This window comes from Sphaerodactylus townsendi, linkage group LG05 (assembly GCF_021028975.2).
Source record: "Sphaerodactylus townsendi isolate TG3544 linkage group LG05, MPM_Stown_v2.3, whole genome shotgun sequence".
Lineage (NCBI taxonomy): Eukaryota > Metazoa > Chordata > Lepidosauria > Squamata > Sphaerodactylidae > Sphaerodactylus > Sphaerodactylus townsendi.
Window position 1 is genome coordinate 33894652 of NC_059429.1, and position 26881 is coordinate 33921532.

General features: G+C 42.4%; 1 protein-coding gene across 2 annotated transcripts in view; it reads left to right on the forward strand.

The window, feature by feature from the left end:
• NR5A2 (nuclear receptor subfamily 5 group A member 2) overlaps window positions 1-26881 on the forward strand; it is a 140691-nt gene that overhangs the window by 66260 nt on the left and 47550 nt on the right. For both annotated transcript variants that reach the window (XM_048495827.1, XM_048495826.1), the window contains exon 5: window positions 20488-20607. In XM_048495827.1, coding sequence (XP_048351784.1) covers window positions 20488-20607 — 120 coding nt within the window. The remainder of the gene's footprint in view (window positions 1-20487; window positions 20608-26881) is intronic.

A 26881-nucleotide genomic window follows, 5' to 3' on the forward strand; every position in this document is an offset into this window, starting at 1 on the left:
TCCTGGTAGGGGCAGGGAAGATGGTGCAGCGCTGTGCCGTCGCCTAAACGATGTACCTTCCCTCCAACCTTCCAGCGCGTCGCCCAGGCCAGGGGACACGCGCATCGCCCAGGCCAGGGGACAAGCTCTGGAGTCACAGGGCGGGGTGTGTGTCCCCAGGCCTGGGCAACACACCGGAAGGTCGGAGGGAAGGGAAGTCGTTCGGGAAAGGGGGGATGGCGCCTTCCAGCCACTGCCGTTCGCAGTGGGGAGCGAGGTTGGGAAACAGCGGCTTCGCAACGCTGGGGGGAGCTAGGGCTGCGCTGCTGCAATGCAAAACTATCAGCTACAGCTGCCTAAGGATTGTGTTTTTGCTGTCCCTAGGCCGCTGTTATTGGCACGTGCAGAAAGGGCCTAAGAGTCATCTCCAAAACATTCTATAGCTAATCCTTTTTAGTAGGAAGTACACTTTTATTTTAAGTCAATGATATTTACAAGCATTTCTTAAAAATAAAGGAGATGGATTAAAAACAGCATCAGAGGTCTTCATTCAGACATGTGGTTTGCAGTACTTCTATAATTTGTACCACAGGGCAGAGGTCATCCTTTTACCAGTCTATTAAGGCAGTCGCTCTGGGATAAGATCAATCTCCATACTTCACCATATTGATCTAAGAGCTCATTGGCACTTCCTTCCTCTGAATAATTAGTTCAGGTGTTAAAAGTGATTGGTTGATTTTTAGCTCTGCTTGGGACAAGAGAAACAGAGACTTTTACTACTGCATTGGAATGACCAGTGTATGTATTAGGATTGGGGTTTAATAGCCTTGAAAATAATTTTTTATCAGTTCTAAATAAGAAATCTAATATTTTGAAACTTATTTTAATAAATTCTGCACTTGCCTTAGAAAGGTGTAAGTTTATTTAGGACAGCACTGTTCATAATTGTTGATCACCTCTCTGGTTTTAAAAATCCTACCCTTCCTTCTGGACACATACATAAATATCTTTTCTTACCAAACTCTTCTTCTTCAAATAAAATACGTGGAAAGCTGCATATTCTGGATGGCGCAAAGGCTTTTTGTAACTTGTAACATGATGGTGTTATATCTGTGAAAAGGTAGGGATGCAAATTTCATTTTTCCAGTTGTGAATCGTAAATATTGCTAGTTCAGTCTTGTGTAAAGATGAGGGACAGATATAGGAAGACAAGAAATTGTGAATTTTCAAAATCTTAACATCCTTGACTATCCTATGTCTGTATTTCTGCCTCAACTTGATGCAGCGCCAGTGACATAGGTATAGATTTTTATGGGGGGGGTTCAGGGGAGCGAGGCCACACCCCCACCTGCCCCTAGGGGTGTGGCCACGCCTCCCCAAGCCCCGCCCCTGGCTTCAGCGCTTATAAAAGCCAAATGTTGGTTACTGAGGGCAGATTTTGATGAGGAGGAATGTGATGGCACATTTGTTAATTTCTGAATCTAGCTTGTTTCTAGTGTGCTGCTGTAGGCCCCTCAAAGGTTAAAGACTGTCTTGCCTTCTTGTGATAAATAGGGTTGCCAGTCTCCATAGTGAACTTGGAGGTCTCCCTCTATTACAATTGTTCTCCAGATGACAGAGATCAGTTTTCTAGGAGAAAATGGCTGTCTTGGAGGATGGACTCTGTGGCATTCTGCCCTGCTGAGGTCCCCCCATCTTCAATACCTCTCCTCCCAGTTTTCATCCCCAAATCTCCAGGTATTTCCCAACCAAGAGCTAGCTACCCCAATCAATAAGTATCAATACAGTTCCTTCAAAATCTTCATATATCATTTAAGGAAATGCAGTGTTCCATGCCATGAATGCGCAATGCACTGTAATGCAATTATTGTAGAATGCAAATGATATTTAATTATTTATTCCTAAAAGGGCAGGTGATCAATCAACTTAAAATTACTATAGCCAAATTTTGGGGACATTTAGTCAAAACTAAGTCTTGCAGTTTTCAGTGAGACTTCCTCAGTGCTAAGTATGCATAAGATTCCAGCCTAAATCAGAATCTATCTTCTGTGCTTCCTGTATTATAACTTATCACCTTTCAAATTCAAACAGTTCACAGTTTATCATAATTTCTCTGTGCCTTTGTTTTAGATTCTATTCACAGTTGTAATATTTAGCTTTATGAACTACATGGGCATGATGAATTGGCATAAATTGTTCAGGCCAGTGTGAAATATCCTTTTTTAGGCAGCCCTTTGTTACCAAGCATCCCCAAATCCATATCCTAAACAATCATAGTGGGAAATACCTAATTCCCTGAAGGTATGAATCAGGGACCAGGAAGTTGAGAAGCAAAGTAAAAATCTATGCCATATTTAATGCAACCCCTGTCCCCTCTGCAAAATCAGAGGGCTAACTGATCAAAAATTAAATAACTCTGTTACATACACATTTGTTCATAACATACACATTTGTTCATAATGCGTCATATATAATGTATTGATTATAATTAAATAAACAGTGCAGTGTCAACTCTTGCATTTATTGATGGGAATTCGATATATTAAATATTTTATTCAAAACCAATGAAAAATTATTTTCTGCAATGTGAATAACATTCTAAAATGCCACTGAGAGTTCTCTCCTTGTTACTTTTAAAAGACACCCTTGCCTCTTCAAGTGTAATAAATATAATTCCAGGAGAGCAACAAAAAGTCATGTGACCCAAGCATTTTCTTCTCTTTTTCCAACATGCAGAGTTGTGTGTAGTTTTTTTTAAAGCATACCCAAGCAATCCAGACTCTGCACCATGAAATTTGAATTCTGCAGTCTATATACATTTTGCAGTTTGACGATATCTCTACTATTTTTGCATAAATTTGCATAATATATTTTGATATTTTCTCATATTTATTATAGGCATGATTGAGTCAGCATTAAGTCAGGGTATCTGTATTGAGACATCAACTGAAACTACAGTTAAGCCTATGGGTAACTACCCAACTTCAAATCCCGGCTTCAGATTCTGGTTTAATAGTTAGCAGCATGACCTAAAATCAGGCAGCCACATTAACTGTAGTGAGTTTAGTGTTTAACTTGCTTGTGTGCCTTGTTTCTAAAGTAGCATTAGTTCAAATAAAAATACAATAATTAGGGAATTTAATCTTGTGACACTCTTTACAATTCATTTCCCATTTGGAATATTAAATAGGCTACTATGCGTGGATCTACCACCTCGTATACAGCCAAGAGATGGGGAAAAGAGGAAAAGAGGTAAACATACACAAAAAACCAGGCAATTGCTGTCGAACAACCCTACTGAAAAATACATCGGGAAGCATTCAGCTTCTAAAACAATAATGTAATTTTAAATTCCCCAAACCATTTTTAAATGTTTTAAAATGACACTGGCGTGAGAGGAAGAATGCATCATGAACTACTGCAATTGACACTGTACTATCCAAAATGTGTCCCCAATTCTAGGGTGACCTTATAGTTAGAGTACATACACACGTACCAGTCTCCCTGGGATTTCTAGGTTCAAATCCTTACTCAGGCATGGAAGCTCAGTAGGTGACATTATAAAATGGTTTGGGTTCCCATTGGGAAGAAAAGTGGGGGGTGGGAAGTGCCAGCAAGCAGTGGTGGGATTCAAATAATTTAACAACCTATTCCAGTGGTAGGATTCAAATAATTTAACAACTGGTTGTTTACAAGTACCATTTTAACAACCGGTTCTGCTGAAGTGGTGCAAACATGCTGAATCCCACCACTGCCAACAAGCCACAGTGACCCCATAGGGCAAGAGATATTCAGAGGTGGTTTGGCATTGCCTGCCTCCACATCATCTGAGAGAGTTCTGAAAGAACTGTGACTTGCCCAGCAGGCTTCATGTGGAGGATACAGATGTCTAAATAAATACATATTTGTTCAATCATTGTGCACACTGTAAAATGGCAGAACAAGAAATATCACTTTTCCTCACTAACAGAATGTGAGGGAAATATTACTTCCTAACAACATACAGAGGTGTATCTAGGGTGGGACAGGACAGGGCACATGCCCAGGTGCAGTCTCTCAAGGGGCCTCAGCCCAGGCCCCTCAGCTTCTTGGAGCAATTGCGCCCCACACCTGAACTCCACCTGGAGTTCAGAGGCAGGCACACAGTTGAACACTAGACAGCATTCCACAGGGTGAACACTAAATTTGGACAGCATTCCACTGGGCATTCGGGGACAGTGTGCACTTATTCTACACTGGTCTTGGCTTGACTAAGCCTGCAGTTTAAAGCTTGACCCAGTCTGGCTGAGCCCGGCATCAAACTGAGCACTAGGTCTTCAGTTTTATACAGTTGGCTCTACCCTGAAAGCTCCACTTCCATGTGGAGTTTTGGGAAGGGAGAGGTGAGCTGAAGTGCTTGCCCTGGGCAGCATTTTCTACAGATATGCCCCTGACACAAATGAGGCAAATATGTTTGGATCATCTATAGGAAATTAAAGATGCACATCTGCCTTAAGTCTCAGTAAGGAATGGCAGACGAAATTAGGTGAATTAATGTTGTGCAATGTCATTTATATATTTATTTAGAATATTGGGAAGAGATGTTAGATTTGAGTTTGTTTTCTAATAACATTTATAGTAAATATAAGGCAAAGTTTATGTTATAATCCACTCAAACCCATTTCCGCTTGAAAAATAACTAGCTTGGCAATGAAATAATTACTCTTGATAGATTGCCAAACAAGAGTGGGATGCTGAGAAATGTTTGTAATGATAAAGCACAGCTGACCCATGGGTCCTTATTAATCAAAAGAATTTGTAATCCGTTGCATAATAAAAGGTACTCAATATATTCAGATTAAATTCACCACTGGTACTTTTAAAATGTCTCTTTCTCTTGGCTCTACCCTCTTCTTAGTTGAGCTTGCACCACTATGATTTTTCGTACTAAAATATTTCTATGAGTGTGAGGGCCAAACTAGACTGCTGCCATTTTAAGGTGATTTAAAAAATGGAGCAAGGCCAGGTCCACAATGTGGCAGCCTGAAATGCTCTTGTCCCCTCCTCTGACATCTCATCGAATGTTGAAATGACTGCCCCCTTGTGGCTGTTTCACCATTTGAAAAGGGGCAGTGGCAGGGAACAAAAGTGCTTACACTGTGGGCCTAATCTTGGGCCATCAATATTTTTAATCCCTTTCAATGCGATTAAAATCATGTCTAATTTGGCCCTCTCAGAGGAACTACTGGATTCAATCCTGATAATGTATATACTGAAATCAATGTATTTGTCTTAAACTCTATCCTTTAAATTGTTTGTATACATGGGGTGGGGGTGGAGAAGTCAAATGATGAATTAAATGGGAGTGGGATTTTCTATTTGCTACTTCTGTCAGCAGATTTGACAAAACATAACTCAGCAATGCAAGCCTGTTCATTAACTCCACAAATCTGAAAAAAAAAACCAACCAGTAGTTTGTCTATGATTTATTTAGCAAGTCACTAATGTTCAGCCTCAAATTAGGCCTTCCTCCCAGGCTGTTCTGGCAACCAGTAAAGTAACAAATGTGAAATCATATGTGGTACACAAGCAATAGCAAAATGTCAAGCCTAAAAAGCAGTCAAAATTTACCTTATGAAACTGATCAGATCAAATCAGTCTGAATCTAGGCAGTCTCATTTTGTACCAGTTTCCAAGCATATTATATGGAAGGAAACTACATGAATGGTAGAATTATTTGGTAGAGCTTTGCTAGGACTCTACTACCTCAGTGAATGCTCATCACACAGAAAATGAGCAAGTCAAGGAGGCTAGAGCAGAGGTTTTACATACTTGTTTTCTTTTGTCAGGAGGTTTTAATGCAGTGGGGTGTTACCTGATCCCTCATTTTCATTCTGAAGTGCTTAAAGTCCTGCAAGAGCTACACTGCATGATTTCTTGACCATACAACTCAGACCTGAGTGCTATTGATTTCAGTGACATGTACTTTCACATAAATTATTTAAACTTGGGGTGCCAGTCACCTAGGCAAAATGACTGAGCTGAGTAGTTAGACTAACACAGCAGAGCAGGAGCTTCTAGGACCAAATGCTTGCAGAGCATTTCTTCTGAAATACACTTGTAATCACTTTGATGCTGAAAAGCTCACATGTTATCTAGAGAGTTTTCAGCAGGAATTCGAAAACTGCCTTTTTAGCAGCAAAAAAGAAGATGAAGAGAAGCCCTGGAAATTACATGTATAATTCATCAGAAATAATGCCGACTGCCAACCACGCATAACCCTATGTGTGATCTAGTATGCAAAGCAAAGCGGGGGGAAATCCCAAGTCACACAAAAAGCAAATTTTAGAATGCCAGGTATTGTGCTTGATGCCTTGTTTAGTACAAATGCCTGGGTCTGATTTTATTTTTGTCACTTAGAAAATGCTAAGAACTTATGCTTGGCTGCTCTTTGGGAGTTCAGAAACCCTGTTGAATGCTAGGCCCCTTCTGCACATGCAAAATAATTCGTTTTCACACCACTTTCACAACTGTTTGCAAGTGGATTTTGCTATTCTGCACAGCTTCAATGAGCACTGAAAGCAGTTTGAAAGTGCATTATTCTGCATGTGCGGAATGAGCCCTAGTATACATGAAAGATGGATGGGACAGATAGGCTGGCTTGGTATAATACTGCTCTGGGCCACACTTTCCAAACCTCTTTTGGTAAGAAGATGACAGCCGATCTCATTTGTTTGGAATCTGCAGCAAAGTTCACATATTACCAGAGTAACTGGGGAGTCTGTGTTTGTGTGCTTGGACCACTCAGGACAGAAACTTGGGCTAGACTTTTCTGGTCCTTTTATTTTTCTTTTTGAAAAATAGGGACTCAGTCCTACCTGTTGCTTCTCAGCCAGCTGCACCTTCTTCACTGTTAGGACTACTAAGCAAGCCTGTGAGGCAAATCCAGGCAGACATTGCAGTAGTAGTTGTTTTTTGTCATCCATATTATTCTGGATGGTTTCCCATTGTTCAGCTAAACTCATCCCCAGATTTTTGCACCATAAAGAAGTTGGGCAAGTACTTTGCTCTGTAATATCTTAAGGACTGACACGACCAACTGGCCATCCTTTGAATAGGAAATGTTTAATGGATTCAGGCAAGCACCTCTTAGGGGTAGATAGATGGATGCACAGATGTTCTGCTGAGGATGGAGTCCAGTGTGTTAGCAGGTGGAGTTGACACTTTAGAGGCCAGCCCAAAAACAGTGCTACCTAAGTGCTAGATTTCCATTCCTGCTGACTCAATGGGACGGGAGTGGGGGGATTGCTTTGGGGGTTGTTTGTCTTGATCTCCCTCTCTTTCTGCTCCTTGAAATCTGTCTCCTTCCAAATTTCTCCTTCCACATTCATTTCCTTTTTTGGCTAAAATTGTTTCCACCAGAATTCCTGAAACATTACCCTACAAAGGTTAGCCTTGTTTCCTTTAAAAATTTAAGCTCTTATCCCATCCCCTTTATATTCCCATAGTTTTTTGTGTCCCCAATTTTTTTCTGCCAGTAGATTCTTTTAAATATATATTTACAGTTTTAATATATTTTGTCATTTTAATTGTATCTTACTTACCTTATGCCTTTCTATGACTGTAATAAAGATAGATTGATTGAAAGGCCCCTTCTGTTCATGCAGACTAATGCACCTTCAATCCACTTTCAATGCACTTTGAAGCAGGATTTTACTGTGCAGAATAGCAAAATCCACCTTAAAACAATTGTGAAAGTGGATTGAATGTACATTACTCTGCATGTACGGAAGGAGCCATAAAGTTGGCCAGTCCAGTTTGTGATATTCCTTGGGTCTTGTTCCCCAGAATAGCTTTGGTTTCTGGGGCTGAGCTCTCCCAGCTTGCTCTTGGCACCAGCCTAAGGTCCCTTCCGCACACACAAAATAATGCATTTTCAAACCACTTTCACAACTGTTTGCAAGTGGATTTTGCCATTCCACACAGCTTCAAAGAGCACTGAAAGCAGTTTCAAAGTGCATTATTCTGCATGTGCGGAATGAGCCTAAATGTATAAAGTGACAATTCAATCAGACAAACAACATTCTTACATTAGTACATCCATTAGCACACCAGTCATCTTATGCATTATTCCTTCCTGTAGTCATTTCTGGTGCATGATGGAATCTAGCTACATGGATGCAGCTTTTGCAGCATTCCATGAGGAAAAGTGGGGTATAAATATTTTAATAACATAAATAACATTCCAGTATGGATCATATCTTTGCTGCTTTTCTACCACTTTTCTACCTACCATATATACTTGCATATAAGTCGAATTTTTCAGCACATTTTTTGTTCTGAAAAAGCCCCCCTCGACTTATATGTGAGTGAGGTATATTTTAAAAATATTTTAGGGTTTTTACTTTGTCGGCCACCAGGGGGTGCAGTTTTTAGGCTAGTGCAGGGGTAGGGAACCTGCAGCTCTCCAGATGTTCAGGAACTACAATTCCCATCAGCCCCTACCAGCATGGCCAATTGGCCATGCTGACAGAGGCTGATGGGAATTGTAGTTCCTGAACATCTGGAGAGCCGCAGGTTCCCTACCCCTGGGCTAGTGGCACCAAATTTTCAGGGAGTTTTCAAGAGACTCTCCTGATGAAACCACCCAAGTTTGGTAAAGTTTGGTTCAGGGGGTCCAAAGTTATGGACTCCCAAAAGGGGTGCCCCATCCCCCATTGTTTCCAATGGGAGCTAATAGTAGATGGGCTACATTTTGAGGGTCCATAACTTTGGACCCCTTGAACCAAACTTCACCAAACATGAGTGGTATCATCAGGATAATCTCTTGCTGATATCAGCCAGGTTTGGTGATGTTTAGGTTAATTAGGGGGGGAGTCCAAAGTTATGGATCTCCCCAAAGTGGGTGCCCCCCCATCCCCCCATTGTTTCCAGAATGGAAGCTAATAGTTAGATGGGAATGCTATTCCAACTTTTGAGGGTCCATGGACTTTGGACCCCCCTAAACCAAACTTCACTCACAAACCTGCTAAGTGGTATATCACTGTGAGGGTCTACCCTGAATAAGATACTCTGAAATGTTGGTACTGCTTAACATAAACATTCCTCACTCTGACCAAAAAATCCAGTTTTGAAGGGATTTTAACTTTCTTGTGTTTTTAGCTTGGTTGCTTTGATTGAGCTAAAGGTTTTTTGTACTTTTAAAGTTATTGTTGAGACCATATTGTTTTTGTTGACTCTCTTTTCCACTTACAGAGCTAGTTTACTGTTTTTCTTTGAAATAAAAATTCAAAAACATTTAACCTACTGATGCCTCAATTAATGTAATTTTATTGGTATCTATTTTTATTTTTGAAATGTTTGCCCAGTAGCTGCTGCATTTCCCACCCTCGACTTTGCATCTAATGTGAGTCAATAAGCTTTCCCCAGTTTTTTGTGTATTAAAAATTAAGGTGCCTTTCGACTTATATATGAATTAAGAGCTTATACACAAGTATATACGGAATTCCATTTCTGGCAATCTAGCAGAAGCACCAATGGGTTCCACCTACCATGCTGGAATCAGCTGTGTGGGTTCCTCAAAAGCACAGTGCTCAAAATTCCACAACAGGCAGCTTGAATTTAAAGGGACTTTTTATTCTCTTATTTCTGTGAGCTTTGTAGAAATCTGAATCTATCAAGCACAGCCTGATCTGGAACTTTATTTGCTTCACTACAGATTAACTTGACCCTCAGTCATCTTGTATAAGTTTTATGAGGACATGCAGTGTAATGTCTCTTAGTTGCAGCAAACAGAGCAATCCTCAGACATGCTCATAGGACAGCAGTAGAGTAACAGAGAGAGAAGCCTGGGCCGTTTCCGCACAGGCAAAAACGCCGTCCCCAGGCCGCCATTCGCACAGGGGGCGCAGCTGCATCGCAGCCGCGCCGCCCTCGCGCCGCCCGCCCATCCCCACGCCAAAGAGCATTTTTTCCGGCAGAGCTTTGAGGCGTCTTGTTGAAAATGCCGGGCTGGAAAGCTCGCTGCCTTGTGACGAACGGAAGCAGCTTCCCGGCTGACTTCTCCCCCCCCCCACCCCCTCACTTCCCTTCCCTGCTCTCCGGCCCTCCGCAGGCGCGTCGCCGGAGCCTGGTTACAGGCCCCTACTGCTCTGGCGACCCGGAAGCAGGCAGCGCCAGGGCAGGGGAGGCGGAACCCCAGGCCTCCGGGCGACACGCTGGAGGGTCACTGGAGCAGCAGGTAAGGTAGGACTGGCGGCGGCACCCAGGCGACACCGCTCTCTCCTCAGTTCTTTCTGGGACCGTCCATGCCCAGACGATCCCAGCGATGCGTTGGGTCGGCGTAGAAGATGCGCTTACCGACCCGGCCGCTTCGCATTCGTGCGGAAACGGCCCTGGAAGACATGAAGTAAGTCTCTGGAACATAGAGAACAAGAACTACAAGAGAGCAACAATTGGCTCATGATAAAACACCAGGCTTAATAAACTTCAGGTGTACTAGTGGAACAATCCTACTTAAAGGAACATACATCACGCACAGAACTTCACGTTTTTGCTCTTTTCCTTATCTCTAGAAGTGAAATGCACACAGAGGAAGACACAATGCTAGTGCACCATTTCCCTTTCTATCCCTCACCCTCTTAATGCAAATAGTAAATGGTGGTGCATGTGTTTGAGCTACATCAGTCCAGCGAAGTCTACTGTGAGATGAAACATTGTGTTAAATACTTTTTGTAAATAGTAAACAGTAAAAGTCAGTTTTACACTGAGCAGCCAGAAAACTGAAATATGGAAGAAAAGCAAGGTGTCTCAGGCAGTGCTTCTTGCTATGAAAACATCTGCTGCAACGAAGAAGTTGCTCAGTGTTTATTGGCGTAATATGGAAAGATGTGAAGTTGCAATACAAACTGATGATGAAGCCCTTTGATGACCATTACAAATAGCTATCCTGCTCATACTAGTCCACCTCTTGACACTGCAAAACACATTAATGAAATTGGTACATAGAGCCCCAATTGGTGCATCAGTTGGTCTCTTGCTGTACAAAGCTACTAAACTCCCAAGATTCTCCCCAGACTGTATCTCTATAATAAATCCATGCATTTTAAAATAATGCATTCTTTTAGCTTAACTGCAATGCCATTCCCTAAGGAATTCTGGGAGTAATTGTTTACTGAAAGTGCTAAGAATTTCCACACATTGGGAAGATATTTATATTTGGTCAGGTTGAAGGTGCAGAAGTAAAATTTCCACTGCTGTTTCCCCCCCGCCCCCAACAGTACAAAGAAATGTACATGCTTAAGAAACTAGAAGTGGGGAGAGACCAAACTCTAGCAAACATTGTGGGTTTGAAAAAAGTTCAGAAATCAATTTTTATAAACACACGCAAACACGGAGGTATCTATCCCAAGAGCATTCCTGGATGTCTCCTGCCTTCCTGTGGTTGTCTCATAGCATGATTTGCTGGCTGCATTCATTTTTACTGGTGCAAAATGAGAGTGAACTATTATAATAATACATCAGAACTGCATGTCTATAATTGGTGCAGAGACCAGGTGAACAGGATGCCGGGTCACAAATGTGCTTCCCTTCCTATAAAAAGATGAACATTTATTGACAGATTAAGTATAGGGCTCTGATTAACCTGCTGGAACAATCAGAGCTCATAATAAATATTTATCTTATTGTACTCCTATCAGCATATGATGCCCCAGGGAAATTGTTATAGAAATTTAAGAAAACATTCTCAGAATTCTCAGATTTTTGCTCAAGGGAGCAAAATAACCATAGTTTGGTTTGGATCCAAATCCAAATCCATTTTAGAAAAATCTGCAGATTTTTTTCAGGCGTGCCAGTTGCCAGAGTTGGTGTTCTTCTGCAGCAGAAACAGTAGCTTGTAATGATTGACAAGATCTGGCTTGTGGGAGGAGACAGCATGAGTCTTGTACAGTGCTAAACTTCCATGTCTATAACCCCAACGTGAAAAGTTTATTTCAGATGAATAACCAGCATTTCACAGATAAGGATTCATTTTAATTACAGTTGATAGCGTGTTTATGGGTTTTGGTGTCAATGGAAACTTGATACTGTATTTTCCGAAGTCTCCATCAAACTCGAGTAAACTACTCTGGAAACAGTCTGATCCTGTGTCTGCAGGGGCAGCCTAAACTATGGGACTTAACTCACTCTTCTATGAAATAGCAGTGGACAAATCTTACACTGGATCCTTAAGAAAGATGTAAAAAATTAAGCCACACAAACAGTAGTCCAGTCACTCCAAACAGCTTTTCTGTGCTGTTGATAATAATAGGAAAAGGAGCAGTATATGTAGGCTGCAATTCATCATATAGTAATATGTTAATGAGTGGAATATTAGGTTGCTTCCACATAGTGGTTTTTCTCTGGTTTGGTAGCCAAACTAAAGCACTTTTTAAAAAAAACTGTCCTCAAGACATCATGCTCTAGCAGTAGCACCCAGCCTTTATTGGCATATAAGACAATGCAGGTAAAATACCAAGGAAAAAAACAAAAACCAGATTTAAAACAATCCCCAAACAAATAATCTCTTAATAAGAGTGGCAGCTATCATGCTGTAATTGTGCTCCAATAATCTTTTATATGTACTCAGTGTGCTCTTTCCCCAAATGTGTTTTGTTACCATCTTTTTGGCAACAACATATTCCAAGTATGCTATCACAGCATCTTGATGGAAAGGAGAGTATTTTCAAGGGTCTCACCCACTGCAGCACCATTCTTTCTTTCAGTTTTTTGCAGTCACCATTTGATTGAAATGTTTCTTGTGGACTTTTAAATAATAACTAGCGGGCCCGGCCACACGTTGCTGTGGCAATTGTCCTTCTCATAACAGTCCGCAACCCACACAGATGTCCATGCAGGTCCAATGATCCGCAGCATAGCCTTTTGGGGTGGTCAAATGGAATCCCTCTTTCCCTTTTCAATGCACATCGTTATATGGTGCTGTCTTGTTTTTTTAGTATAAGGTAACCCTTCCCATTCCACAACGGAACTGTCCAGAGTGTAAATCCCACTGTCCATGAGGCTGGTTGACACACACAGTTCTGGCTTGGGTAAGGCAGAACTGGGGCAAGGAGGCTATCCCAGTCAGGCAGCAGAGGCAGGGCAGTGAGGCGCTCAGATCGAGGCCAGCTCCCTGGGTTCTTAAAGGGCCACATGTAAAAGAAGCGGAGCCGGTAGTGTTGGTTCGCCCCCACCCCGCGAATTTTCTTAGAAGGAAAAGGAAAACTCCAGCTCGCTTTTAGTAAAAGAGAGCTGTGGCGAATATGGGTGAGGAAGTGGGTAAGTGGTGGTTGGATGTGAGGGAGGGCAGAGTGAGGTGTGTGAGGATGAGATGGATGTGTATTGTGTGGTAGCAGTGGGTGAGGCACAGAGAGAGAAAGTTACCTGCATGTGTGTGTGGGGGGGGGAACCCACCTGACGTCTCACACGGCAAAGTGTGTATGTGTTTCACTTCCACTCGTATTACGTACCAGTATTACCTATTTACTGTTTTCACTGCTCATCTCTGGCCATCTCTGCAAACATTCTAAGCCCTCATACCAAGCCCTCAGGCCACAGACAGACAGGCTGCACGAACATTCTAAGGGTGACAGTTAAACACAGCCAGCCTCATGGCCTGGTATGCCAGGAAAAAGACGTTTTACCTGGCTCAGGTATGGACTTTCGGCGATTTGAAGGTCCGATTACCTGCCCGCAACAGGGAGGGACGTCCTGTGAAAATTTGAGAGTGATCCGTCCAGCAGCTTCTGAGGGAGACCGTCAGGGACAAACACACTGTTAGATTTTTATATAGAGAGATAGTAATAAAGGGACCTTTTACTTGTGTACCACATTTAACCAATTTTTTAAAGCTGACACAAAGCCCTCTGGTGGCACAGTGTGGACAAAATGCAGAGAACAAGGTGGCTGACAGAGGAAAGTGCACAGAAAACTCCCATTTGGAAGCTCTGTTGCCAATATGAATGCCTCTGATTTTTTTTGCAGAGGGGATTGATGCAAAATGGAGACTCCTCATTATGTGGATGCAGCTGTACTTACACTATTTTGGATTTAAGTCCTGTTGGTCTTACTTCTGAGTCAAACTGCTACACTTTGCTTATTTTCTGTTCTGGACCGTCGCCCAAGCGAAATCCCAGCAGCTCTAAAGATTTAGGCCAGAAATAATTTTTGTGAGATTCTTTCTGTCATGAGAAAACTGTCTTTATTCTGTTGGTATACTCTAAAATGGTTTACTCCTACTAGTTTGTGCACTGACTACGCAGCAATGACAATTCCATGTACAAACAATTACAAGATGGAACCCACAGCTGCTCAGCTTTGCAAATTAATCTATTTTTAAATTACTAGAGTACAATTACCTAGATTGGTTACATAAAGAAAAGAACTTGCATTTGTACAGCTTCCAGCCTCTATTTACCAGGTCCCCTTTGCAGATGTTTCATTCCATTCAAGCAAACTGGGAGTTTACCAACTGCATATATTGGGAGTGTCCAGGATTCCACAAGGCATATGATATACATTATTGTTTGAAAAATGAGCAACATGTGGATTGTCCATGCATGTACTGCTTCCATTCATGCGAACCAGAGACTTTTTGTTCCACATATGTGGAAGCTGTAATGTGCATGGGAAATCCATAAGGTTTACATGAGACAGCAGCTGTGCAGCTGCTCATTCACCTGAATGGAACATCTCTAAAGGATTACTAGGTAAGGAACTATTTGCAAGCCTGCTACTATCTAAAGGTTACTTATAGTGGCTCAGATAGCAATGGCAATGTGTACCAGCAGTGCAAAAAGCAAATTCCATGCTAGGGTGATTAGGAAAGGAAAGGAAAATTAAGCTTCCAGCATCACAATGCATTTCTGTAAATCTGTAGTGTGGCCTCATGGGCCTCCTTAAAATGTCCAGCCTCCCCTTTCAAGAGAGGATATTTCATGTACGAAAGCATCTAATTCAACCACTTCAATCAACCCATCAATCATAGAGCTAGAAACAGGGCAGAAAAGGACTACCAAAGTTATCAAGCGTGTAGAAAAACTCTTTGATGCTAAAGAAGCAATTGGGGCTTTTGAAAAGACATCTAAGAAGGGACACTCTAGACCTTTGTAAAAACTGTACCTGTTGTGAAGAAAATGAATGGAGAGACCTCCCCTCAGATACCACTGTTAAAATTCACTGCTGAAAGATGCAGTGACGGACACTTTACACAGTTTTAAAAAGAGGACATTCATGGAAGGTACTTCAATGACTTACAGCCCCATCCAAAGCCCTTGGTGGGGGGATGTGGTGAGGACTTTCCAGTGGCACAGGGAGCACTCCTTCAAGCCCTCTGACTCCCACCATCTGAATGTGGCTGTTAGTCATATATGCTCAATATGTCATCAATACCAATTCTTGAGGTGGCAACGGCAGAGGAAGGCTGTTGCCTCCCGTATTTAGTCTTCTTCTCATTCACTGAATGCTGAGGTCTTGTTACCATTTTGTTTGGCCTTATAAACCATTCAAGAACTGGCAGGCTGTCTCCAAAGTGAGGCTTAATGATCTGCTGATGTTACCTACCCCTAGCCCGCCTTCACTTCTTGCAGTATTTCTAAGAAGGCCTCTGCCTTTCTGTTGGCTTTAGTTTCCAGAGACGACAGGAATCCATATTTCAAGATGGTGTCGGTCCTGGTTGCCCAGGAGGCAAAAGTGCTGTCCAAGTTAGCCACCAAGGCTTACCTTGTGTTATGGCCACTCTGGCAGCAATAAACCTCTTCTGGTATTTAGAAAGTGCATGAGAAATGACAGATGTTTAAACAGCAATGAGTAATATGTTCAAAGAGAGTAATCAGCACAAAATGGGCTTAGAGCCTTAGGAAAATGAACAGTGTGACTGTCTTGTCCTGCATTGCATAAGAGAAACCTTTATCATAGTTAACTATTAATTGGCAAGAGGACATGTCATTGGAATGCTCATTTGAAAGAGGCTTTCACGCAAGGACTAACTGATTTGTTGTTGAACAAATTCTCAGGCCTCCCTTTTCTTCCTTTTACATTTAGTTGGGACTTTTCATTCTATATTTATGTACAAGCTCTTGGTTTTTTTTTTTTCACGAGTAAGCCTATAATCTAGGTTCTATTTAAAAGAGGGTCACCTTTTTAAAATCTCAGCTCAAACCAGTACAAATCCTTACGTTAGTGGAAGACTACGTCAGACCTCTTTTACTGTGTATCTGCATGAGTTTTCTGAGCTAATTGTTTTAAGCAAGACCCAGACGTTTCCCGCAAACACATCAATCAAGAGTGTGTCTCCGAAAGAGTAACATGGGAAGCAATTCTTAATTACTTAGGGTAAGTTCATTCATTCAAATGTGTTCCCTTGATGACTGCAGTACCAGATCATAACTCTCATGTTAGCACTGATCAAGAGCCATGGATAGAACTTCATTTAAATCTATATGCTGCCTCTCCAGAGACCTGCTTGAGATGGCTTATAACTGAAGCAATAAAACAAAACCAACAAGCCAAGGCATTAACAACAGCCTAAAACAAACACCGAGAAACCTAAAGTGATACTGATAAAACAGTTCTCATGCCAGAAGTAAACCTTAATAAAACTCAAAGAGATAAAGCTATTAGATAAAATCCTGAGTAAAAAGGATTCTTTTGGCCTGACATATAAATGAAAGTAATGTAGTTGCTGGGCCAGCCTCATCAAGGAGAGGAGGAGGAGGAAGAGGAGTTTGGATTTATACCCCCCTTCTCTCCGGTAAGGAGTCTCAAAGGGGCTTACAATCTCCTTTCTCTCCCCCCTCCCCCTGCAACAACTACCCTGTTTTTACCATTTGAGATGCTATCACTGAAAAAGCCATGTCCCTGCTGGCCACCCACCTCACTTCTGCAGGCAAGGCCTACAGACAGTTGGGTTTAAGATCATCTTAACTGGTGAGCTGGACAGTATTTATTTTCAAGGGAGCCAGTTCACAAATGTCCTTTGTGAATCATCCGGGTCCACATTTATTACTTCAAACCTGCAGCATTAAGGGATGAGTTGCACATGTGGATCAGCAGCTGTCTACAGTGCCTTGCAACAAAGTCATCTCACACATTCACCTTCGAGTCCTCGAAGGAAAGATCTCATAAGTATGTACATCACATGAAGACTACAATGCCAAAGGATGCCTATGCATGTGTGAATGCACCATCAGGAGCAACATCACAGGTTTTAACTTCTCTATCATGTTATATTAGACCCAATGCTTTCCAGTGGAGTCAGTTTATACATTTAGCTGTAAGTTATCAAGTGTAGAGGAGGAGGAGGAGAGGAGGAGGAGTTTGGATTTATATCCCCCCTTTCTCTCCTGTAGGAGTCTCAAAGGGTCTTACAAACTCCTTTCCCTTCCCCTCTCACAACAAACACCCTGTGAGGTGGGTGCGGCTGAGAGAGCTCTGAAAAGCTGTGACTAGCCCAAGGTCACCCAGCTGGTGTGTGTGGGAGTGCACAGGCTAATCTGAATTCCCCAGATAAGCCTCCGCAGCTCAGGTCCATGTGTGCATCTATCAAGTGTAGAGAAATCAAGTGATATACATGCATCCATGTCCCTGAGGAAACCCTAAGTACACATTTCCAGACCTTCCATGTCATCCCCAGCTCTTTCTAACCTTTTACATACATAGTAATTTTTTTCTTTACAGACTTGTTTTTGGGATTTGCAATACAATCTGGTATACAGTTACTTCCATCTAAACCTTTTGATCTCAATAGGTTTCTGCATGTGTGTTATGTGCTATCACATCACTTCCAACTTTAGACAAGCCTTTGAATCAATGATCTCCAGAAGTCCTATTATTAACATCCTTGCTCAGGTCTTGTAATCTGAAGGCCTTTATTATCAATAGTGGGTTTAGATTGTAATAACTCTGCATAGGTTCACACTGTAAACAGTTTTAATATAAGGCAGCTTCTTGTGTTCTACTATCGGTTTGGGGGCCACTGCACACAGCAGCTGTGGCAGACAACATTGTTGATCATCATATGTATTCTCCATATCATTCCCAGAATCTCTGTTTCTACACTGTGGATCTTATCCATGTTAGATGAATCAAAGATGCATAAATTCTATTTTTTCCTACATTTATGAATCTTGTATACAACAGTAGCTCTGCGCTGGGGTTGTTCATTCTGCTGTAGTTGCTTATTTCTATTTCATACAGCCCTGTCTTGCTAATGACAGGATACCAGTTTGGGAGGTCGGTCAAGCTTTGATGGCACACATGCAAAGTGAGTTTTTGTTTCCAAAGCTGTTGCCTGTAGTTGAATCAAATGGTTCCTGAAAGTCTTCTTGTGAGTTTTTATAGATATAGAAGTTGGATCTTGTGAACTGTCAATGGTCTGACCTGAATATGCCCTATAAAAGGGCTGCCAATCTATCTTATTAGTTACATTCCATGATGGAGTTTGGTTGAGCATGCAAGATAAAAAATTAGTTCAAACATATGATAGATCAAATCAGAGTACTAAGTTCAGCTTCTAGAACTCTTTGTCCAGGAATAAACTTCTGGCAAAATATCTGAATTTTGTGCCAAAGGTCCCCCCTTTGGATGCTCCCTGGCTACTGTATATTTGCTGGCATTAATGTTTTAAGTCTTGAAAGTACTTCTGGGATTGTATTTTATTTTGCTGAATATTGATCTTGGTTATGCTGTTGCTACATTTTTGGATATTTCATTTCAGAATGTTTAATTGGGAGTTGATCTGGAGGGGCAACTGGGGAGGGGCAACTGCTCATTGCCCTGTGCCCCCAACAGAGGGGGGGCACTGGCTCTGTGGCAGTGGCTCCTACCTACCCCATTCAGGGCTTAGGCAGCTGGCTTTTGGTGATAGAAGCAGATACTGCCTGCATTGCATGGAGTGAGAACCACCCCCTTCTTGGATCCCAGTTGTAGTGGTTAGGCATTGCAGGAAGAATGACAGTGATTGTGAGGGGCCATCCTGAATGTTTGCCCAGAATTACTGAGAGCCCCCCCCCCTCCCCAGTTGAGGTTTCCAGAAAAGTGACTTCAGTGGACTCAGAAGAGTATAACTCTCCTTAGGATGGCCCTAATAAACTTAAACTAATGAAATCAGGGGTGTAAATTCAAAACTCTACATACAGTATCCAGTGGTGGCGAACCTTTGGCACTCCAGATGTTATGGATTACAATTCCCATCAGCCCCTACCAGCATGGCCAATTGACCATGCTGTCAGGGGCTGATGGGAATTGTAGTCCATAACATCTGGAGTGCCAAAGGTTCACCACCACGGGCATAGGCAGTCCCTTTCCATTCATAGTTCCTTGCATTCCCCTCCTGCACACCTGAAGGTTGGGGGATTTCATAATCTTTTTTGTAGGTAATGAGAACCTGAGGAACTTGTGGGCTCCCATGCAAAATTCTTCCCATAACTGTCCCTTTGGATTGTCACGTGGTTTCATAACACTTTTATTCCTGGGAAGAATATTGCAAAGTAAAAGAATGCTACCGGTAATTAACACGGCATTTTTTAAAAAAACAACACTGTTTTTTAAAGTAATTAATGTTGATCTCAGAAATTTCAGCATCTCCACTTTTTTTTAGGAATGCATCTTGAACACATGTATAATTTATTTCAACCCTTCCAGTAAGACAAATACAATTTTATAGTTTAAACCAGCATGACTTGTTTGTGTGACAGATGCTGAGGATTTGAGACTTGTGCTTTTCCAGCAAGGTATGACTGCAATCTTCCTTTCCAGATAACCGGTGGCTTTGTTAGAAATGGCACAGGAGATAAATACATCTGGGCAAAGTCAAACAGACCTTCTTTAATATCAGCTCAACCTTGTTCTGTGAGCTAAGCAGAAATGAATTATCATGGTTACCTGTAGCGTGAGGAGGAGAGCAAGGCTGCTCCTACGATAACAGAAGCTTCCCTTTGACTTAGTGATATATCCATCTGCTATGTTCCACTCCTTTTTGCTTTCATCTGGCTGTATTATCAAAAGGGTGTGTGACTTGGAAGCAACGCTAGAGCATTATCATCATAAAGCATCAACTCTCTCCACATCTTGTAATGGATATGTTCAAAACCTAATGGGTCGTTGCATAGATTGGCTTCCCAGTGCTGTAGAATGAAAATGTAAATTGTGTTATTGCCTTCTTTGTAGAAATTTGTGGGGTGTTTTGACCCAATAAAAGCCAAACTAGATATTCATCCAATGGAGCTACTATAATATTTAAAAATCCACAAGCACACAATATCTGATCTTGGCCTATAGTGGTTCTGTGGAAAATGGCTGCTCAAGATGGCTCCCATAAATGTTGATACAGCAATGCTATGAAATGAACCCACAGAAATGTAGAACTCATGATGCCACAGCAATATTTCAGAGTTCTATTATTAGAATAGTATTAATATATTCCAGATAAAATCATAATAGATAAATTGCCAACATGTGATCATGATTTCTGTTCTGTTTCTTCTCCTACAGGTTGATGACCAAATGAAGCTGCTTCAGAACTGCTGGAGTGAACTCTTAATTCTGGATCACATTTATCGGCAAGTGGTACATGGGAAAGAAGGCTCCATCCTTCTTGTCACTGGGCAACAAGTGAGTGCATAATAATGAATGTGGATTCATTATTAACATTATTTCAAAACAGTAGGAATTTTAACAAGATCAGAAATACTGATGTTTGACTGAAGGCACATTCTACTGAATCAATATATGGATTACTCTGCAAAAAATTTATTTCAGTATTTTGACGTGGTAGCCTAATCTAATCAGATATGAGAAGCTGAGCTAGGTGGATCCTGGCTCGTCTTTGGAAAGGACATCTCCAGTGGTGGAATTCAGCTCCAGTGGTGGAATTCAGGTATGCAGGAAACCACAGCATGAGACACTCACCCCACCTCACCCAGTGGTGGAATTCATCAGGTTCACACCACCTGGGCAGAATCAGTTGTTAAAATGGTGCTTGTAAACAACCAGTTGTTAAATTATTTGAATCCCACCAATGGACATCTCCATGGAATACAAGGGTCATGATGCAGATGCAGGCAATAACTACCTCTGAATGTCTCTTGCCTTGAAAGCCCTATGAGGTTGCCGTAAGTCAGCTACTAGACAGCAAAAAAAAGTATTCATGAATTAGAGCCCACTTTCTGGATACTTCAGAGAATACCTGAGTCTACATGACACAGTACATTTTCCCCATGGATGTCCCTCCATCAGGTGAAGAGATGTGGTCTTGCATTCTGTGCCTCTCAGGTATGCATGGGCTCAATTTGAACTAGGACACTGATATGCCCGTACCATTGTCCTGACCTGAAAATGAGGGGCAGGCACTATTTGCCCTGCTGGGTGCTGCACAGAAACTGATAATACATTGCCACAACGGTAAATCATACAGCAGGAGATCTATGCCCACCTGCTTCACATTCCACAGCCCCAATCCAAATTGGGCTTGCACAGGCCTGGGAAGCTCAGAACTTCAGAACTTGCCTCTTCATCTGACCTGGAGATCATGTAATGTGTAGTTAGTCCCTCACTATGAATAGTTAGTAGTGGTCAAGAATGTATGCACGTTGTATGATTACATACAACAATTACCATACAACGCAAGTAAAGGAATACCCCCTTTTGCTTCTGGCTACTTATGCCAGCTGAAAGTGAGGTGCAGCCCACTGAACTGAATAGGGAGCTTGCGGCTTTGGGATTTGAACCCAGGTTTCCACAGTCTGAGTCCAAAGTGCCAACCACTACACAACATTAGCTCCTTATCCTTCTTCTATTGAAAGCAGAATAAATTATGGAAGTTAAGAAGAAGAAGAGTTTGGGTTTATACCCCACTTTTTGCTCCTGTAAGGAGTTGCAAGGTGGCTTACAAACTTCTTTTCCCTTCCTCTCCCTGCAACAGACCCCTTGTAAGGTAGATGGGGCTGAGAGAGTTCGGAAGGAACTGTGACCCTCCCAAGGTCACCCAGCAGGCTTCATGTGGAGGAGTGAGGAAACAACTTCAGTTCATCTGATAAGAGTCCACTGCTCATGTGAAGGAGTAGGGAATCAAACCTGATTCGCCAGATTAGAGTCCACCTGCTGTTAACCACCATACCATGCTGGCTCTCTAACTTTTGCCAGTGGGTTTAACAAAAATTTTATGCAGGTGGCAGAATTCAACTCTGTGAATTCAGAATTCGTGCAGGGCATGTTCAACGAAACTACAATATCAATCCGTGCATTATTGTCTAGAGTGCTCAAATCCTATAGCTAAGTTCCTGAAAAGTGGGCCAAAGTGGGTTGGTTGAGTGTATTAGGGAAGAGTGGATGTGGAAGGCAAGTCAGATCAGATAATCAAAAATCCCTTTAAAAGTCAAACATAACAGAGAGAACACAATTCACTAAGAAAATCTCTTGACACAACCACAGCAAAAAAGAGTGTGACCTGTATATGACCATCACAGTAGCCTTTCAAAGCTCAGTAGAATTTCAGTGGGGGTTGTGGGGTTCCCCCTTGCATTGTTCTAATGTTTATTTATAATTTCCAAGATCCTCTGCAAAGTAAATGAGAGCAGCAAGGCAAATTAAATGAGAACCGTACCCTTTGAAAACTTATTTAGGCTCTAATGGAAAAGGATGTCCAGTGTCATGGGAAGGCAGTGTGTATTTTGTACATTTTATATCTGATTCAAAGTGAAACCAAATGATGGTCCACTGACATTTAAGTAGCTGAAATCTAAACCTCCTAACTGTATATACATATGCGGAAACAGTTGCTTGTTTGGATTGCGGAGCACTGCGATGCAGTTGCTATACAGAATTTGCATAGAGAGCCTTCTTCCTAATCTAAACCATGTAAGATATCCCTTTCTATTTACAAGAACTGTTGTGTGTGCTGTGCAAGAGGCAAAAAAAGATGTGTGCTAAATGTGAGGCAGGTTAAATCAGCCATTTAAGCAAAGCTCTATTAACTTTGGTCACAATCCAGCCAAAATGAAACAGTTTGAAATCCCGCTGATCTCAGCAAACACTACATTGCAGAACTGGGATATACATCAGACCTGGGACAAGTTTTGCAAATGATGAGAGCTGTTCCATGAGGCTGAATGCCAGATATTTCCAAACTGCACAAAATTCCCCAAATATTTCCAAACTGTCTGGATAGCGCTTGTAAATGAATGTGAATTGCAAAGACAAACAGACCATTTGATTGCAGTTAGACAATGGGCCTTCCCCCACTTACCTTAAGCCCCGCGCTACTCTCCTCAAGTAGCGCGGGGTCCCCCTGCACTGCCCACGACAGGGGCGGCAACAGCGCAGCTGCCCCGACGCTGCCGCTGTCGCGCCCCCTCAGCACGCAGCATCCCTGGCGCTGGAGAAAACTGCGCCTTTTGATGACCCCGCGCAGAGTGCGGGGTCGTGGGGACGCCCGGGCGCGTGCCAGGGATGCCGCGCGCTGAGAGCAGCGTGCAGCATAGGGGGGATTCTTGTGAGTGGGGAAACGCCCAATGAGTCCCTGGGTTTAAGCAAGCTAAGTATAAACTGTTGGATGCATTTGGACATTGCATTTTTAACACAGGCAGATTCAATCAAAATTATATCTTCTTGAACCAGATTCATCTTGGGCTTTTCGCTTATGAATTATCTCCAGCCCTGGCCTTATGTCAGTTTCTGATTGCTGTCCAACACTGTAAAGTTTGTGGACTTACCATTGGAATGCTCCGCAGACTTTCTCTCATCACCACTGAACTTTGAGTAACAGAAGGAATAGTAAGCAATAACTAAAAGAATTTCGAATAATAGAGGGAACCTAGGGTAATAGAAACAATAAGATATCAAGGAAACAATCTATTAAGTAACACACTTGTTTCATCAACCTTTTATTGGCATAGTTAAAAAGAAAAAGTAGGAAAAAGATTTTTTTTTACAAAATTAGGTTCATAAAAAAGAAGAACAGAATTGCATAGCTTGTAATAAAAATATTGCTACATCCACTGTTCTCTGGGGCTGGCAATCTTGTAAAAGAAAGTGAACTTTCCCACTGTCAGTTAATGAGGCAACATTCTTAAGGTATGCATCGAGACAGTATTTCCTCAGAAGAGCATATAGTTCACAATGTAGCAGAAAATGACTGGTGGTTTCAGTCTGTCTCTGGAAACATGGGCATAGTCATTCATGGGGTGGTACGGACATAAAGCGGCCATTTAAGTTTGATGTTGAAAGGCTGTTAAAACTGCGCTTGCATAAACTTCCTTCATAGTTGCAGTGTGGTAAGTTGGTAAAAGTATGTGGGGAGACACCCGTACGTAGGGGTAAGCCCAGTGGTGGGATTCAAATAACTTAACAACTGGTTCCGATGGTGGAATTCAAATAATTTAACAAGTGGTTGTTTACAAACACCATTTTAACAACCGGTTCTGCCAAAGTAGTGTGAACCTGCTGAATCCCACCAATGGGTAAGCCCATAGCCTAGAGGCAAACAAGTAAGTAACACACACACACCACCGATAGGCCACTGCTAATCATTCCCATACATTAATCATCAATGGAGTACCTACAAGAAATGGCACCCTGGGTAAGTAGTGATTGTGCTCCCCCCAAGTACCCCAGGCACATTGCCCATGCTCACCTCACCACCCACCCCACAGCCTCGCTGAGCCTCGCCCAGTCATGCCACCTACCCACCCAGCCTCGCCACCAACCCCAGTCTCACTCATCTGCCCAGCCTCACCGCCACCCTCCCAGCCTCACCCAGCTGCCCCTGTGCCCCCCTACACCCCACTTAACTTAGTCGGTGGGGTGGGCCAGGGCAGGTTGGGCCTGGCAGTGGGCAGCTCAGGTGAGCACTGCAGCCGCAGACTGGCTCCTGCCCGAAAGCCGGCCTCCCTGTCAGCAGAGAGGCCTGGGAGGGCAGGAGCCAGCCTCAGGCGCCCACCTGAGTCACTTGATGCTGAGCTGTGGCTAAAAACTCAGGCAGGCACCTGGGGGCAGCTCCTGCCTCCCAAGCTTCCCTGCTGACTGGAAGGCCAGCTTTCCAGCAGGGAGAGGCCAGGGAGTACAGGAGCTGGCCTGCAGCCATGGTGCCTGCCTGAGCAGCATGGAGGAAGCTTCCAGGCGCCGCCCCCCCCCCCCCCCCCCCGGAGATCAAATGGCATGCGCTTGGGGACATGGTCCCCATTAGCAGTATGCCACTGTCAATCATATTACTTTTCTGATCAATACAGAGTAGGGGAATCAAATCAGTCAATTTCGACATTTTCACACTCAATGTGTATCATGATACTCATGCAGTGACTCCAGCAAGCCAGGAGCCAGTCATCAGTGCTGTTCTAGAGAAGCAGCCAAGAAGCAGCCAACATCACCTTCTCCAAGCTCACCACACATCCCTGCTTCCCTGTGCAGTTTGAGGCATGTATGCAACAAGCTGGTCCCTCATGAAATAGACTGTTCTCGACTGGAATAATACTTTGACAATGTTCCTGTTTGTGTTACACATTATTTTCTCATCTGAGTCTCGTCATATCCCACGTCACACCACATCAGATGTTAACATCCAGTGCTAGTTACTTCCCCCCCCCAACCAGGTCCTCTTTGTTGTTTCCATTTCTGTGCTGGATGCCAGCCAAAGTCTAAAGCAAGTGAGACTCTCATCCCACTTTACTTGCTCTATAATGGCAAACAGAAGGAGTGAGAGAAATACTTTACACTAGCAGACCTGGAGACCTGTCTCTAGAGCTCATTCTCCGCCACATACTTTCTTCACCAAATGTTTATGTAAGAAGGAAGTGATTACAGATCCATTGCAATTGTAATTTGCAGATAATGTTGCCCGCTTCAAGTTAAGAAACTTCTAGAGATTTGGGGGTGGAGCCTGGGGAGAATGGAGTTTGGCAACAGGAGGATTTCAGTGGGATATAATACCATAGAGCCCACCCTCCAACGCAGCCATTTTCTCTAGAATATTTGATCTGTGTAATCTGGAGATCAATTTTAATTGCAGGAGATCTCCAAGCCTCACCTGGAAGTATGCAAATCTGCTCACAGATGAGCCAACATTTCCAGACACATGATGTTCCATGCTGGGTTCCTTCTGAATGATATAGGCCGATGTAGACACACTGTCACATTTCACCATTCATCCACTTAGCCACCCTGCCATAGGTCTACTAGCTGGCCCTTTCAACTGGAGATGCCAGGGATTGAATTTAGGACATTTTGCATGATAAGCAGATGCTCCGCCACTAAGCCATGCTCCTCCTCCGCAACAATAACCACAGCAGCAGCAACAATAATAATAGCTACTTAAAAATCAAATAAAGTATCACAGGCACATTTTTCTTCACCCCAAAATTATTTTTTAAGAAGCAATTAATAGTGTGTTGTAAAAATGCACATAGTTGCAACATTGTTTTTCATTGTGTGCCAATGGTCAGTTTTAATGATTATGCCCACTTCAAAAATAAAAAGGTTTATTTTTTCAACACTGCATAGTATAAAGGTGCACGTATGCCATAATGGCCATCTTCTATTTCCTAAAACCAAGAATACTCATGAAAAGGGATTAGGAGGTACAATCCCCCTCCTCCTTGTGTAGGGGTTCCTTATATATGTGTGTAATATCAGCACAAGGCTTCTGTAGAAAAAGAAACAAGCACAGGAAATTGCAACTCAGGTTTTCTTTTCATAATGCACTGACGGTTAATAAATGTATAGGACGTTTTATAGCACTTTGAAGAGTTATCAGTTTTACTATTTGCATATTAGAACTAATTAGCAACCTCCATAATGCCATCCGGAGGGAAAGGTCTGCTGGCAACTTAATTCATTATCTTCCATTATTGGCATATCATGTTAAAATGACAGGCGCCATCATCATCATAATTTT